We start from the raw sequence: 14,147 nt of genomic DNA on the forward strand, positions 1-14,147 counted from the left end.
GCCCCTCCCGGATGTTAGTGCCCGAGCGGGGTGAAAAATAGCGTGCCCACGTTGGCCGTCACCAGCAGCATCCCGGTGCCCGAACATGCCCCCTTCACCGCCATACTCCAGCGCTGCGGAATTGTATTTTGTATTAGGAGGAGGCAGATTCTTGCAGGGAAGAGCCAGCCAAAGGGGGTTGCTCTGAGCGGGGCGGGGCGGGGGCAGGCACTGCAGACTATAAGGGAGACGGCTCTTCAAACAGACGCTGAGCGCCTCACGATTTAAAGAGTTGTAATGCCTTGCCAAAATGCAATTTTAGCGGGAGGGTCGGAAAAGCACAGGGAGAAGCCACGGCCAAGTGACAGCTGGAGGAGGGTGACTGGGGGACAACGGGAGGGGCCCCGAGCAGGAAGGCACGCGCTACTGCGGGGGAGGGGCGGACACCGACAATGTGTCCCGGCGCCCCTGCCTTTCGTGTGCTCACTCACCGGTCGGCGGCTCTCTTCAGCCGGTGTCAATACCGTTTGCTGGGTGGCCGGCGATCTCACTCGGAGACTCACCCCCGCAGGCACGGCCTCCGTCGCGGCTTCTCTGCTCCCGAGCGGCGGTCCAATCCGGTCGCAGCTTCCACTGGCCTCCGATGACGTCAAGGGGTTCCCCGGAGTCAGCCACTCACAGCGCGGCTCCCGGGGCAGATCCTGATGACGCGGCAATACTTCAACCAATGGTGGCGCAGCTCACGGGGACAGGCCCACTGCAGCGGCCAATCAGAGCGCGCCTCTGCCGACGAGCCTCCAGGAAGCAACCAATGCGGTCGCGGCCCCTTCGTGCATCGGCCAAGATGCCGAACAGCGGAGAGTGAAACCACGCCCATTGAAAAAATCTCGGGAACGCCCCCGAATCTGGTCCGAGATTGACGGACAGAGCCTTCTCCCAATGGCTAGCCTCCATTTATGGAGCTAGCCAATGGGAGGAGGGGGCGGATACCCGACCCCACAGAGAAAAACATAAGATTTTGCTAGCGCATGCGTACTTCGTACGCATTGGCTAGGCACAACCTAAAAAGGGAAATAATGGTGGTTTTGATGGCAGGTGGTGGAAATTATGGTGAAGATAATAATGGTGGTGGTAATGGTGGTTCGAGTGTTAGTTAAAATGGCAGTGGTAAATGTGCTGGTAATCATAAGTTAAAATAGTGTTATGATGATAGTGGTGGAAGTGATGATAGTAGTAGTGATAGTAATGCTGGCAGCAAGTATTCATATTGGTGGTAATTGTAATTATAATGGTGCAATGATGGTAGGTGTGGTAATGGTGGCTTGTTAATAGTAGCGGGTTGAGGATAATGGTGCTAGAGGCAGTTACAGTAATGATACTAGTGACAATAGTGTTGGTGGTAGTTGATTGTTGAGGTTTATTGTGATAGGGTTGTAATGGTGTTAGTAATTTGAAGGTCACGGTGATGGTAGTAGAGGTACCAGTAGTGGGTAATGGTGCTAATAGTGGAGATAACTGGTGGTTATAACAGTGGGAGTGGGAATGGTGGTGGTAAAGGTGGAGGTGTTGGTAAAGGTGGTAATCATAGTGGTGGCGACAATAGTCATGCTAGTAGTAGTAGTCGTGATAATAGTGATGCTAAAGGTGATAATGGAACTGGTGTCCCTTTTAAAGATAGAGGTAACTGTGGTGGTAAAGGTTGTTGTATTGGTAATGGTAATAGTGATAATGGTGCTGCTGTAGATGAGGGTAGGGTTGCTGCATGGTACATGCACGCAACCGTGTGTCAATGCAGCACTGGTTAGGAGTCATGCAACAATGAGGGATGGTAGCGACTGGGAGGGCTGGCGTGAAATCCATCACATGAAGGATACATATCAAAGAAGGTGCCTGCCTGGGAAGGAGCAGGAAAGGTGCAGAGAAGAAGCGAGGAATCAAGATAAGACTTGTGTCAGAAAGTTCTGCTTTATGTTTATTTACATCCTTATCTGTATATACATGGACTGCAGTGATGCAGCAAGGGCAGGACTGCCAGCAGTGATGATGACCTTGTCAAGTTTGTGCTTCGTTATATGTTTTTTTGCATACACGTACTACACGCAATATAATAGCAGCAGTGGGAAGAAAATGTAATAGAAAAGCAGTGACCCTGTAAAGAGTAATATTCTAGCTGCAGCAGGGAATTCAGCTCCAAAGCTATGTTTTCTTTTTCTAAAGATACAAATTTGAAGAAGCAGCCAAAAACACACCCTAAGCACTGTCACTTTTACTGTGAGGATGTTAACCCCTTGCGTGCTGATGACGGCCCCCGTCCGTCATGCAGCACGGTGGGCGTGTGCTGATGACGGCTGGGGGCCATCATGAACCCGCCTACTTCGAAAAACACAGGCGCAGAATTGCGGCCGCACACTAGGGGTTAATATTGCCTCAGTGGCAAGAACAGCGCTGCTGAAATGCAAGAAAACACTCATGTCTAGAGATTAAGGTTTATGTTTATTTGTATCTTTCACTGCACCGATTACAATGTTAGAATGTTAAAGGTAAGTGCTTCTATGCTCTGTGTTCTGCTTCGGTTTCATTATTAAATTTGTTTTGAAAATATACTAAGCACTCTTTACTAACCAGCGGCGACAGAGAGAGTGTGGGTGGGGAAAAAGCAACAGTGGTAACGGATGGGAGGGGGGTAGAGAAAAAGAAGGGGGACAGTGTGCCAGCGACAGAGATTACCGGCTACCATGGGATACATACACATGGGTGGGGAGCAGCCAGAAGACAAGGCAACACGGCACAGGAAGGGAATCGGGCGAGAGTCAACAATGTGGAGCAGGGGGCAGCAGAACATGGGAGAGAAAACAACTTGGTGTGCTGTGGGTAGGAAGAGAAGCACACATGAGAGACAGTTAGAAAACACATGCACTTGCAGCTCTCATGGAGTGCTTCACGAAAAAGAAAAAAATAGTTCCTGATAAGAGGACCCTGGTGGAAGCGTGGAAGGAGTCAATCAGAAAGATGATAAAAAGGCTATGCTCTATGGGAGTGACGAACACAAGCTGAGTGAGCTAAAGAAAATAAACCCAGCAAAGAGAAAAAAAGCAAATGTGAGTGACAAAAAACAAGTTACTTACCTGTACACTGTGGTTCTCCAGTATTGATATCGTTTATAGATTCACATGCTTGAATCTTCCCCATCGTCATGGTGGGAGTCCATGGCGATGGGGAAGATTCAAGCATGTGAATCTATAAACGATATCAATACCGGAGAAACTACAAAGCCAATGGTAACCAGTGAGCAGAATTAATTCATATGTCCACAATATGTCTTTCCGGACAGACTGCTGGACTGTCTGGTAGGCCGGATACAGTCATTGAGAGATCCCACTGAAGAGGATTTGCTGCTGTGGAGAAGAGTGTAATGGGAGCTGTGGGAAAGGCTATCTCACTGGCAATGCACCTTCTTCGAATCGGCTTCCAGGTAGGCCCCAGTCTCCTGCCGGTTTTCAGAATTTTGCTGGAAAATGTTCTAAATCCCATTTTTGAATTGTGGTAGGAGGAAGCCACTTTAGGATAACACCAATGGTCTAGGACCTGGGGGCACCACATTGGGGCTAGGACTCACTCCAGCAGGGATCAGCAGCAGCAGGCAAGTATGTTGCAGGCTCTCTTGAGTTGGTGTGCCCCTGTAGGTCAGAACTAGAAATTGGTTCTACACTATTTTTGTAGAAACACAGAAAGCTGATTTCAGATGGCATATATATTGACCATAAAGACATATAAGTGACTGCCAAACCAGTCAATTTCATAAGGGTATGATTTCTTAGCTGGCCTCAAATAGAGGGGCATGTGCCTTCATTTACATGATCACTCCAGTGTGAAACGCCTATGTAAAATTGAAATGCCTCTGCATGCTGTTCCAGTGCAATGAAGGTGTGGCCAACTGACCACATAGTACCTTGGTGAAAAAAGCAGACCTTATGAGTCAGCATAGGACCTTTGGTCAAATGAAAGGAATTTTGTGTTACAAGAGACTTGAAACCTTTCCGCTGTGGGGAGCCAGAGGACAGCCGAACAGGAAATTCATTGGTGGAACAGCCTCCCAAAAAATTATTAGGTGAGAATGAACACTAAGACACTTGAAAGCAAATTGAAGACTATACTCTTCTAGGCTCCTCGTTCTTGATGGCAAAGATGACAGGTTATTTTAGTAGGTGCCTTACAATCATAATAATTATATCCACGGATTAAAGACTGGCAGGTGCTGTACTGATAGTGAAGTGAGACAGACACCATGTAATAGAGGTTAGCTTTTATGCAAAAAAGATGGCTGCTGCCTTTGATAATGTTCTGCAACTTAAGGGTAACATTTATTTGAATATTTATCTAAACGCAATGGTGACTTTGAATTATTAGACACTGCAGTAGTAGACAATACATGCTTACCCTTTGGGTTTTCCACTCTTGTCTACCCATCATAAACGAAAGCCAGTCAGGATTGTGAACCCCAATAGATGTAAGAGGAATGGCTACTTACTTTGGCGGAAGAATCACTGTGTTTCCTTTTGGCAATCTGAAATCAGCAGACTTGTGTCCTAAAATTGTAGCGTTATATACCAAAGATTTCGAGCTTGGGTTTTTCAAACGGACCTGTGCACAAAATATAAACAAGGAACCTCATTGTTTGTAATAAATAGATATACTGAAAGGTGTTGAATGTGACAAAATAACAGATTCCAAACACTGACCTTAAAACAGAGCGCACTCTTTAGTTTACACTGATGATACCTCATCCTTTTAGTACTACTAATGGGAGGGACATGATCAGACATGCAATAGTATAATGGGAATTGCAGCATTTTAAACATAGAAAACACAAGTACTCAGTACCATTAAAAGTTTAATTTTGGCGGTTAAAAATTACCGCCTTGTTCCTTTAATTTTTTCTTACATAATATTTTATTTTACTTTATATTTTATTGTAGGAAGTTTTACCTCAATATAATTCCTCTATAAAAGTGAAGAACAGAATAAAAAAATTAAAAAGCGCATATGATCTGCATCCTTGAAACCTCTTTTTCAGATGGCAGTCATTCACTACATGCACCCATATATAATTTTTAAATAATGTTATTTTATTTATTTTTTATTTTATAAATCACTATTCTGCGCAACCACATCTATAAAACGAAGATGGGCTAATTACGGACTTCTGCGACCTGACTTTTTCGCATGATCTTCACTCTTAAGATGCGGGAGCATAAGTAGGCACTCACTTGTTACATATTCGATTCACGCGCAACTAACTGGGCCACTCTTAGCCGTTTTGATGGGCACGCTAATAACTCTGGGATTGCTCTACAGCCATTCTGAAAGCTGCATACAGATTCTTTTGAAGCACTGGAAATTCAATGCCACTTGAACCTCTTTTCCTTTCATGCTGAACAGATACTTCATCACTTCTATATTACCACAGTACAAGGAAGTAGGCCACATTTTTCTCTCAGATCTTTCGGCAGAGGATTCATCAAATGAACCCATTTCACATATTCCAATCAATGATTATTTCCCATATCATGAACCTTTTTTTCATGAAATAAGATAAGCCAATATGCATTTTAATTCATTGTTTAAATAACCAAGGATCCTCAAAGTCCACACCCACCAAGCATGCCGCAACACTACTTATATCATAGAAAGTGCTTAGTGCTTCGGCATGTGCAACTATAAATATTTTACAATATTTGACATCCTTTGATGTTTTTCTCTAGCATCAGCTGTTTGAACTGCAAGCTTGATATAACCCAATTCTTTTAATACGGCACGTCAAATTCACTTTTTCTTCTTTCACATTTTCCTCTCCATTTTTCTATCTCATTGAGGCAGTTAATGTAGATGTAAATGGAATGTCCCTAGGATCAAAGAAGTAATACTGTAGCGCCCTCTCCTTGAATGCTCACACTCACTAAATCTATCTCCAACTGCATCAATTCTCTACTTGAGAAAGAGCCTTCTCTCCATCTCAAGCTCCAATCCTCCATCATCTTCAGACAGTCTTTGACCGCTGGTGCCCACGAAGGAGATAAGTGGTTCTAATTTCTGCTGGTACACTTTGCAATTAAGAGTGATGGAGAGACTGCCATAGCCATCCCTCAACAACCCTGATCCTCGTTTCACTGCTGCTAAAAGACTTGACCATTATACAGAAGGTGAAAACATCAGCCCTGGATAGAGTGCTGTACTACCTTTAAGTTTAGGCCTTTTACCCATCACTCTCCCCAATTTTTTTCAGCTAAAATTACTGCTAGTTTATTCAGGGAAATCTTAAGGATTTCGGGGACCCTGGACCAAACATGTTTTGGGGGACCCTGTTTGTAACAGCTTGGAATTTATTATTCTATTTCAGCTCTTTCATGCCCTCTTTGGCCAGCTCAGAAATGGCACAGGCACACTGGTTCAAATTCTAAGTGCATTTACATCTAATATTCAAGGATATTGACGTGTTGTTTTCAATATTACAATTCAGCAGCAGCTCACTAATATTCTTGCTAATAATCTTTGTGACCCCCTGCCATTTCTCAAATGTGAGGTTCTCTTTTGATCTAAAAGAAACTGTTTTATGGATGATGCATAATGTTGAAAAACAAAAATTTCCCTACCAAATGTACGATATAGACTTCAATACATCACCCACGTTAAAAATAAATTAAAGGAAAACGGTATTAAACAATCTGTTGAGAATTATTCAAGGTCATCAGGGCAAGGACAGAGCTGGCACTATGGGGGGGGGGGCTGAAAGACTGGGGCCCAGGGGAAAGGCCCACTTTGCCCATCTCTTAAAACATCTCTGATTTTAGTATGGAAGTATATATCAACGGCCACACATTTTCTGCGAATTCTGACTGATGTATTTTCTAAATGAAGGAGTTTGTCCACTTTTTGTCTTATGTAAGACCCAGAGCAGACCATTCAAAGATGGGGTTGTACGTGAAATATTTCGATAGCAGACGCTGTGCATGCATATAGATTAGAGAAATTGCATACAATATATATACTTAAAAAATATGAACCTAATCTAAATGTCGAATATTACCGGCAGATTTCAGGTTATTGCGTGAAAAAAGGGAAGACTATTTGAGAAAAAAACAGAGTGCCACCCTCGAATGAATAGCTTCCGGTTCCAGTCACTTTCTCACTGTAGAGGTATGTATTCGGACACCGTTAATGCGTCGTATGTTTTTAGGAATGGACATCATCAAGCTTAACAATAAGTATTCCACATTAATGCCAAAGTTCCGAGACAGATAAGCTATTAACACATTATTTATTTAGTTCGCGAGTAAGGAAAAGACACGTTTTGTTTTCTTCCAATTCGTACTACATATTTTGAGGTTTGTTGCCAGTTACATTACAGCAGGTTTGATTCACAGTATTATATGGGAAGTAATAATCTAGATTCCATAATAAAGCGCTGAGGTAATATTGCATTTTGTATCAAAAAGCTGAAAGTAATTTGCAGTTTACACGCGCATTTCCATAGAGCCTCTGCAGGCAGTTGACAAACGCTCCCTCTAGTCCTCCTCGCGCGCGGGTGTAATTGGGTGTAATTGTTGCAGCAGCAAGGGCTTATTTCTAGGTAACTTGGAGGAGGAACATTAGAGTCCGAGTCAGTCATAAACATTCCTTTTTGCACTGTAGCACAGCAGAGATTGACAACTTCTTTCCTCACACACGTCTCCATGTTCCGGAACTTGTAAACATTATTCACATATATTCATGGTTTTTGTCGGTCTGTCTGAACCCTATGGGAACGGAGCTACCTCTGTTTGGAGAGTCTGTGTGGCCAAAACTTTAACAATCTATTATCATTCCATTTTTTTCTTTTCAAGAAAGAATTATTATCTACAAACATTCCTTCCTACGCACCTTAGCCGCAGTTATGAGTGCCTAGTAGAATTCTGACAACCGCATGCACACCTGCCAACCAGTGCTTGAAATGGAAAAATCGAATTGCAGGTACTCTGTACCAGAGTACCTGCTTGTTTCTGAGAAATGCCGGTACTCTCCAATTAAAAGTAGTACGACTCTCTTAAGAAGTGTAGGTACTCTCCGTCTCAAACTAAAAAAGTGCCGGTACTCAGCACCTGCCCATTTAAAGCACTGCTGCCAACTCACACAGTGACACGGGGGTCCCACGGTCAGGCTGTGAAGAGCTGAAATCACACAGTGGCAGGCATGACAAGCTGGAAACCACTGCACACAGTGGCTTTCTATGGAGGAGGCAAGCAGCTAATGTCCATTAACGGGTGTAAAACACCTCAGTAGATTGCAACAGCTTCAGCAACGCTTCTTTTTTTTTTTAAGTGTGTGGGGGGGGCTGCTTTGTTCAAAGCAGTATGCCTCTAAGGTAGCTCTGGCATGAGGCTACTCTCCCTTCAAGGCCCTGTTTTTTCCTCACAGGGTAACATTTATTTACAAGTTGGCAGGTCTGCAAACAACTGTTCAGTCAGCTGTCATAATTATGAGTTTGTCTACATGTATCAACGTTCGCATGCTTCCTTCAATAAATTGAGGATGGTCAGACTTATCAAAATTTACCAGGTGAAAGTGCTTGGTGAATTCTAGGACATGAGTATTTTGGTGTGCAAGCACCACAATCCTCATGTTAATCCCCATTTAAAAGGAGAAACTCATAAAGGCATTATTTATCACATCAAATTAATAAGTATTCCCAGCTTATTGTTACTTTTTTGGTTCGATAAATCACACAATACAAAGCCACTTCCAATCACAGCATGACTGAAAACTGATAATGTTGTTTCACTTCCTTAAATTTACTCTACTGTTACAGCTGGATCATTGACTTTTCAAGTCTGGAAAGTAAACAGATGCAGGTATGCATTAGCGGGTGCGGCTCCTCCACGTAGGTGGAGGAGCATCGCCCCACTGCTTTCTCGCAATGCGTGAAGCAGAAACATAAAATGGTATTTTAAATACCATTTTATGTTTCTGCTTCTGACACTGCAAGAAAGCAGAAGGGTTTGGTTTGGGGCGGGTGGGTGGTCCGGCTCCAGGGGAGGTGTGGCTTGCCCACTGTTGTGGGCGCTGACTGTTGGTCGGCCCCAGGGGCGACCAAACCAGTCATATGCACTCTGCCCTTTTCTCCATGAGAAAATGGCCTCACCATAGACGCCTGTGCGGTCGGCGTCTCAGCCAATCACAATGCTGCCATTGCAGCGTTGTGATTGGCTTAGGGGAGGGGGAGGCTTCCTGTCTGGAGGAGAGGATGCAGGATGACGCAAAGGTAAGTTACATTTTTTTAATTTATTTAAAATTAAACCCCGCGCATGCAACTCCCTCCCCGCGTGACCCCCACACCCCCTCAACCGCGAATCAATCCGGCCGCGACTGCGCATTTGGTACCTATTGGACCTGGCCCTTTTGGCAGGTTCACCCCGAAACTTTTTGCTTTTTCCTAGCCTGTTTCTGGAACCTAGTGTTGATGGTTTTAGGCCTTTGCGCACTTTTTCACTGTGTATGTGTGGTGAGTGACCTGCCCTCCCATAGGAATGAATGGGGAATATGTATGCCCATGGTAGTTCCTGATGTGTGGGAAGTGCAGGGTCGAGTTTGATGTGTGCGAACTCGTGAGATTGAATGCTGCGTAATGGTGTATGCGGCATGATTGTGTCTAGTCTAGAAGTGCCACTTTTAGAAGTTGGCATATTTGTGTAATTTGTGCCTGGCTTGTGATTGGCTGGTGAGCCTGGCCCAGGAGTGCCTGGGCCTGCTTGTGGATTGACTGTCTGGTTTGAGGATGACAGGGGCTGGAGAGCCCCCAGTAGGTTGTCTGAGTCAGCCCGTGGATAAAAGGCAGCATCTGCTGCCAGGGAAGTGTGAGGAGATAGCACCTGGGAGTGAATAAGGCTGTGCCTGCCTGCCACAATGCTGGCTCCACCTCCCCGCTGAGTGACTGTCACCTCTGTCCCTGATACTGAAAGAAAGAAGGAAGCCCAAGGGCTCCAGCAACACCCAAGAACTGGTTTAGACCGGGTTCAGGACCCACTTGCACAAAGACTTCAAAGACTTTTCTCTGTATAAGAAGGGGCTGTGTCCCCTTCCAAGATGTTCTTGTTTTTGGACTTGAATCTGCCAGGGGCGTGCTGCTGCTTGGGCCCAGGGGAATCCCTTGGCCCTGCCCAGCCCCTGGACACCTGAGGGACTTTCCTGGATGCCTGGAGGACTCCTGGGGGACCCCTCTGCCTTGCCTGGGCTAATGGGTGGGACTTTGCTTTGCCCCCCTGGGAATCTCTGGGACCTTTGCAGCATGGAGAAGCTGCATTTTCCTGCAGAGAGCGCTTGATTTGTATTTCTAGCGCCTGGAAGCGCTGTGCTTCCCCCTGAGCAACTGGGAGCGCTCTGCCTGTTTTCTAGCGCTTTGGAGCGCTTTATTTCCCCCAAGCGCTTGAGAGCGCTTTATTTGTACTTACAGCGCTAGGAGCGCTGTACTTTGCCCCAAGCGCTTAATAGCGCTTTTATTTTTATATTTATTATCGAGGGTGCCCACCCCTCATGTTGTGCCTCGTGGAATCACCGCCGCCGGCCCGGAGACCTTGAAGGAGGCGCTGCGCCCGCCTCCCCACTGAGGGCCGCGCTGCCACTGGCGGCCCTCGAAAATCGGAAGTCAGGCAGGCCCAGCCGGGACGAAGGCGGGGCCTGCCATGAGGAGGAAGTGCGGGCTGTTGCGGGGCTCCCGTGTGCTGAGGGAGCCCCGGAAAAAGGAGAAGTGCGGCAGAGATGGCGCGGGGCTCCTGTGAGGTTGGGAGAGCCCCGCACCCAGTGAAGAGGCGGCTGGAGGTACCGGCGGGGCTCCGACCGAAGAGGAGCCCTGCGCTGTCTGAGGGGGACCCGGTGAGTGCTGAAACGGGGAGGAGGGCGTCGGGGCACATTGCCGGTGCCCGCCCCTCTCCTCCGGTTGAGGCTCTTGGAGCATCGGTCTCTGCTCCTGAGTCCCCCGCGAGGGGCTCCAACGAGAGGAGCAGTTTCTTCGTTATTTTCAGAGCGGCCCGGGTGGTCAGAGGGCCGCTCTCACCAGTTGGGCATTGTGTTCGAGCCCCAAGAGGCTCCCGCCCATATTCGATTTACGAGCCCAGAGAGGCTCGAGGGGGCATTTCTTTGTGTAGAGCCCTGAGAGGCTCCCGCCCACATTTTTATTGATACCGAGCCCACGAGGCTCAGCGGGGGCATTTTAGTGTCTCAGAGCCCACAAGAGGCTCCACGGGGGTACCTAGTGATCTCGAGTCCCCCGAGGGGGGGCACAGTTGTTTTGAGAGCCTGAGGGCTCCATGGAGCCTATTTTGTTTTAGAGCCTGTGTGGCTCCAGCAGTGGGTGCAGTTTGCGCCTTAGGGTCAGTGAGGGCCCTGTCACAGTTTTCTGATGATTCCCAGCTGCCCAGCAATTAGTCGGCAGCTGCACCGTTTAGGCGCTTGGGATTGTCCACAGGTGCCCAGCAAGTAGTGGGCACCTGCACCGTTTAGGCCCCTGACTTTTGGACTACAGGGCGTCCTAGCCCCAACAAGGCCAGTTGGCCTAGGGACTGCCACAGGTGGTGGCTTATGTAAGGTTTTGCGCAATTGTGTGGTTTTTCCTTGCACCTCTGAATGTTTTAGGCATCATGTGTCTTTTCGCTATTGAGTTGTGTTTTCTTTCCTGGCACCTCTGAATGTTTTTAATGCATCATATGTCTTCCTTGATTTTACACCTCTGAATGTGTTGGTTGATGCATCATGTGCTTTCTTTCCTTACACCTCTGAATGTTTTATGCATCATGTGTTTACCTTTTTCCCTACACCGCTGAATGTGTTTTGTATGCATCATGGGTAATATGTTCTTGCTTCTACCCCTAAATGTATTTTATTCTTTTGTGGTGGTGTTTTGCCTAGTATAGTTTATACTAGAGAGGTTATGTGTCCATGCGTGATCTAGGCCTAGGGTTATTAGTATTGCGTAGTGTGTACCTACCTTTACCAGTAGTTACTGGTTGTGATTTATAACTGTTATTTTGTGCTACAGTGATTTTATATCCTTTTATTCTAATTTCTGACAGTATTTCTATTTCTAAAAGTGTTGATTCTGACAGTGGCCCATGTGACCCTGTCCTGTACATAATCCCTTGTGAATATTGCCCGTGCCAGTTGGCACAATGTATATGTGTGATGTCTATCTGATGTGTTTTGACAATACAGAAGTTATTTTTACATAACCTTGTGTGGAGTTCCTTTTGTGGTGTGCCTAGGATGTTGTTGCTGTTGTGTGCTGGCGCAAATGCTTTACACATTGCCTCCGAGTTTAGCCTTACTGCTCGTGCCAAGCTACCAAGGGGGTGAGCAGGGGTTATCTTGGCGTGTGACTCCCTTGCCCTGCCTAGAATGGTGATTTCTGCCTGGCTTTGGCTTCAGCCTTAGCCTACCAGAAATAGCCAGTTCTAACATTGTTGGTCAGCGGTGCGGATTTGGACTTGTGTTTGCGCAGTGCCACAGCGACAACTGGCTACATTACAAAACTCTGCATTTTTCAGATAGTCACATGTTTGGGATTATTGTTTTTGATTTTGTTTTTCCTCAAGAGTGTCATTTTCAGATGGTGTTCCTGCGCTTTATGTTTAGTGGCAAATGAGAGAAAATGACAGGGCGGGACTCCAGTAAAGGGGGAGGTTCCCATAGATTAGGAATCCCTTGCTAGGTCCAGTGCCCAATCCCAATCCCTGTCCCTGTGTGGGTAGATGGAAGATAGGGACTGTGGAGGAGAAACGGCTTGCTTGGGAGGGTGGTTATCCCCTGAGTGTAGTGTGTGTGTCTGGATTCCCCAGTATGGTGCCTGGTGCTCAGTAAGAGGGTGACAGGTTGAGAGTCAGGGGCAGTGAGGAACTGTCTCACCAGTCTGGAGGGGGAGTGTGTGGATGAGTGGTGTGTTGAACTGGAGGAGTTGGTGTGAGGTTTTTTAAGGAGCTTGCACGTGAGGTGTACCTCTGGTGGTGTGCAGGAGGTCCTGCAGAGGCATTGGACAAGAAGGTGGATGTCTGGCGGTGTGCTAGATGTCTTGCAGAGGCATTAGGGAGTGATTTTAAAAGTAGTGGCTTGTGTATCTGATGATTCTGTGTAGGTGAAGAGGTTCATGTGTAGCCCAGCTAGGTCCCATTAGGGTGGTAGGGGTGTAGGGGCTCACGTCCTGTCTCAGTGGAGGCGGAGTGAGTGTGGGACGGTGTGTCCCACGTTGGCTCGAAACCCTATCTCAGGGCCTGGAGGGTTCCCTAAGGGAGCGCCAGGTCAGGGGCCTAGGCTGTACATACAGGTCATTTGAGGAGGATTTTCCTGCGTCTAGAGGACGGGGAGTGTCTGTAACCAGAACTCCGGCGGTCCTGGTGTTGGGCTGTACTGCTCCTAAGTGGAGGGTGCAGAAGTCCTGGTTCGCTGGGCATTTGACCGTCTAAAGTGCTTGACCATTTGTGGGGCCTCTGGAGGTCATTCCCCGAGGAGGGGGGAGGCCAGGTTCAGGTTCAGCCTGACCTGGAGGAAAGGGCATCTGTAATCAGTGTCCTGACCGGGTTTTGGCTTCAAGGGGTACCGCTCCAAGGTGGGAGGGTGCAGAACTCTGGAAGGGGGTGCAGAGGGACGGTGTGCTTCTGACCCCGGTGCAACCTGAGGGTTTAGATCCTAGGTTGGGAGATTAGGAAGCTTCCAGGTCAAGAGGAATCTCTACCAAAGTGGATCAGCTGAAGAGACTGAGGGGGCTGCCCTTGCTGTGTGTTCTGGGGCCCACCTGCAGTTTGTTGTTTCCACTAAGGTAGAGGAAAGGGGACTTTGCGGTGTGCTGTGTCCCCCCACCTGCTCGAAGAGGGACTGTGCTGTGTGCTTTGTACCGCAGAAGTGGAATAGTTTCCAGGTGGTAGACCAGTGATGGAGTGAGGTCCTGATCTGGTAGGAGAGTTGTGTTCTGGTGAGTGCTTCCCTGTGAGGGTGCGGGAACCCCAGAAGTAGAGGTAGGGTGGGGCATTCTTGCCCGTGACCTCTGGTCAGCCTGGGGGTGTGGACCCTAGGTTGTTGGATCAGTGGTAGTTGTAGCTACCCTGAGAGAGAGAGTGGAGAATGGCTAGTGTGTGCCAAGGGTTACTGCCCCC

At 47.1% G+C, this 14,147-nt stretch overlaps 1 protein-coding gene across 1 annotated transcript in view; it reads right to left on the reverse strand.

Annotated features, from left to right (window-relative positions):
• CFAP47 (cilia and flagella associated protein 47) overlaps window positions 1-14,147 on the reverse strand; it is a 2,858,849-nt gene that overhangs the window by 1,984,791 nt on the left and 859,911 nt on the right. The window contains exon 37 of the mRNA XM_078657910.1: window positions 4,508-4,620. Within this exon, the coding sequence (XP_078514036.1) occupies window positions 4,508-4,620 (113 nt within the window). The remainder of the gene's footprint in view (window positions 1-4,507; window positions 4,621-14,147) is intronic.

The sequence above is a fragment of the Lissotriton helveticus genome, chromosome 8 (assembly GCF_964261635.1).
Source record: "Lissotriton helveticus chromosome 8, aLisHel1.1, whole genome shotgun sequence".
In the NCBI taxonomy this organism is placed as follows: domain Eukaryota; kingdom Metazoa; phylum Chordata; class Amphibia; order Caudata; family Salamandridae; genus Lissotriton; species Lissotriton helveticus.